The sequence below is a fragment of the Asparagus officinalis genome, unplaced genomic scaffold, assembly GCF_001876935.1.
Source record: "Asparagus officinalis unplaced genomic scaffold, Aspof.V1 AsparagusV1_Un6, whole genome shotgun sequence".
Lineage (NCBI taxonomy): Eukaryota > Viridiplantae > Streptophyta > Magnoliopsida > Asparagales > Asparagaceae > Asparagus > Asparagus officinalis.
The window spans coordinates 1,592-3,169 of record NW_017972272.1 but is presented as its reverse complement, the minus strand read 5'-3'; the positions used below and the strand labels follow the sequence as shown (position 1 = coordinate 3,169).

Sequence of the window (1,578 nt, the reverse complement as noted above, 5' to 3'; positions counted from 1 at the left end):
ACACACACACACACACACACACACACACACACATATATATATATATATATATATATATAAGAAAATTGAGTATATATACTCCATATATCATGTGTATTTGTATAACTACACGAAATCATCAATTTTGGAAAAAAATACCACAAATCAATAAATCATCGGTGGGTAAAAATTTGGCTGTGGAATAAAAATATATATATATATATATATAAGAAAATTGAGTATATATACTCCATATATCATGTGTATTTGTATAACTACACGAAATCATCAATTTTGGAAAAAAATACCACAAATCAATAAATCATCGGTGGGTAAAAATTTGGCTGTGGAATAAAAATTGTTGAATCGGAGGCTACTTCTTTCCAAACTTGTTGATTTAGGGGTTATAAAGATACTGAGATTTTCGGATAATTTTGCAAATACACATGATTTAAACGGTTTATATACAAAAAATCCCACTTATTAGTCCTAGATTCCATTGTTGTCTTGTATGATTAAGAGCTAAGAGACATAAACTGTAAAGACGACAAAGTAAAATAATAATAATGATAATAACAACAACAACAACAATACTAATAAATTTACCTCAATAGTCACTCTTCCCTTTCTTTTCAACTTGGCAGCACGACCATCATCAGCAGCCTTCATCGAGTCTGGTCCTTTATTCTTTTTCCTCCCAGATAATTTTTCTGATGGCTCTACCTCATCATCTTCATCCATGTGACCAATAACAGAAAATGACAACATTTAAGATACATGTAAAGGATAAACGAGTACAGAACTAAAATGCCATGAATCCAACATATTAATGTGCTAAGGAATCTATAGAATCTTTACCAAGATCATCTCCCTTCAGCGACTCATCCTTCATAAAACCAGCAAAATCTTCCATGTCATCTTCCTCTTCTTCTTCAAGTTCTTCATAGCCTTCAATATATTCTATTTCAGGCTCCTGATTATTTCAGAACAGGTAAAGGTGATTCATATAATTGCCCATAAATGTATTAATCGAATTTGATCAACAGAAGAAGTTACATACCTCTTCGTCTTCTTCCTCAAGTTCTTCCTCTTCACCAGCTTCCATATCAAGAACTTTATTATATTCTCGTACAGGATAGTTATAAATGTCACCATAAACACCTTTCTTCAACCGTTCCAAAAGTTCCTTCTCGATACTCTACAAATCATCCTACAGGATCAGTAACTGAAATGGGCAGAATATGATGAACGAAACCTCAAAAGGGCTGCAAAGGACAACCTTTTCCAAAATTGCAGCCTTCTCAGCTTTTTCCTCCCTCCTAGCTTCTCTCTTCTTCTCTTTTCTCGGAATTGTCATTATCTTCTCCCTGGAATTGATAGGCAAATAATATAACACATAGAAGGAGAAATTTGCATCCAGATATTCCTAACATAAGATAGTAGCATAGGTGTCATAGGCGGTTGATAATAAAAACTAAAAGATACAAACACCTTCAATGAACCATCACTACGTGTAATAAAGAAATAGTAAGGTCAAATTAGGAATGGCTTCAAACTATAATCATGCAAATGGACATAAGGTCACCAGCAGCTTGGGCG

The 1,578-nt window shown here is 33.4% G+C and overlaps 1 protein-coding gene across 1 annotated transcript in view; it reads right to left on the bottom strand.

Moving 5' to 3' along the window:
* Positions 1-486: 486 nt before the first annotated feature.
* The window catches only part of LOC109827036 (protein MAK16 homolog), a gene marked incomplete at its 5' end in the record, with an annotated part of 2,373 nt that continues 1,281 nt past the window's right edge, over positions 487-1,578 (bottom strand). The window contains 4 exons of the mRNA XM_020394003.1: positions 487-710; positions 838-952; positions 1,040-1,177; positions 1,259-1,346. Coding sequence (XP_020249592.1) covers positions 502-710; positions 838-952; positions 1,040-1,177; positions 1,259-1,346 — 550 coding nt within the window. The remainder of the gene's footprint in view (positions 711-837; positions 953-1,039; positions 1,178-1,258; positions 1,347-1,578) is intronic.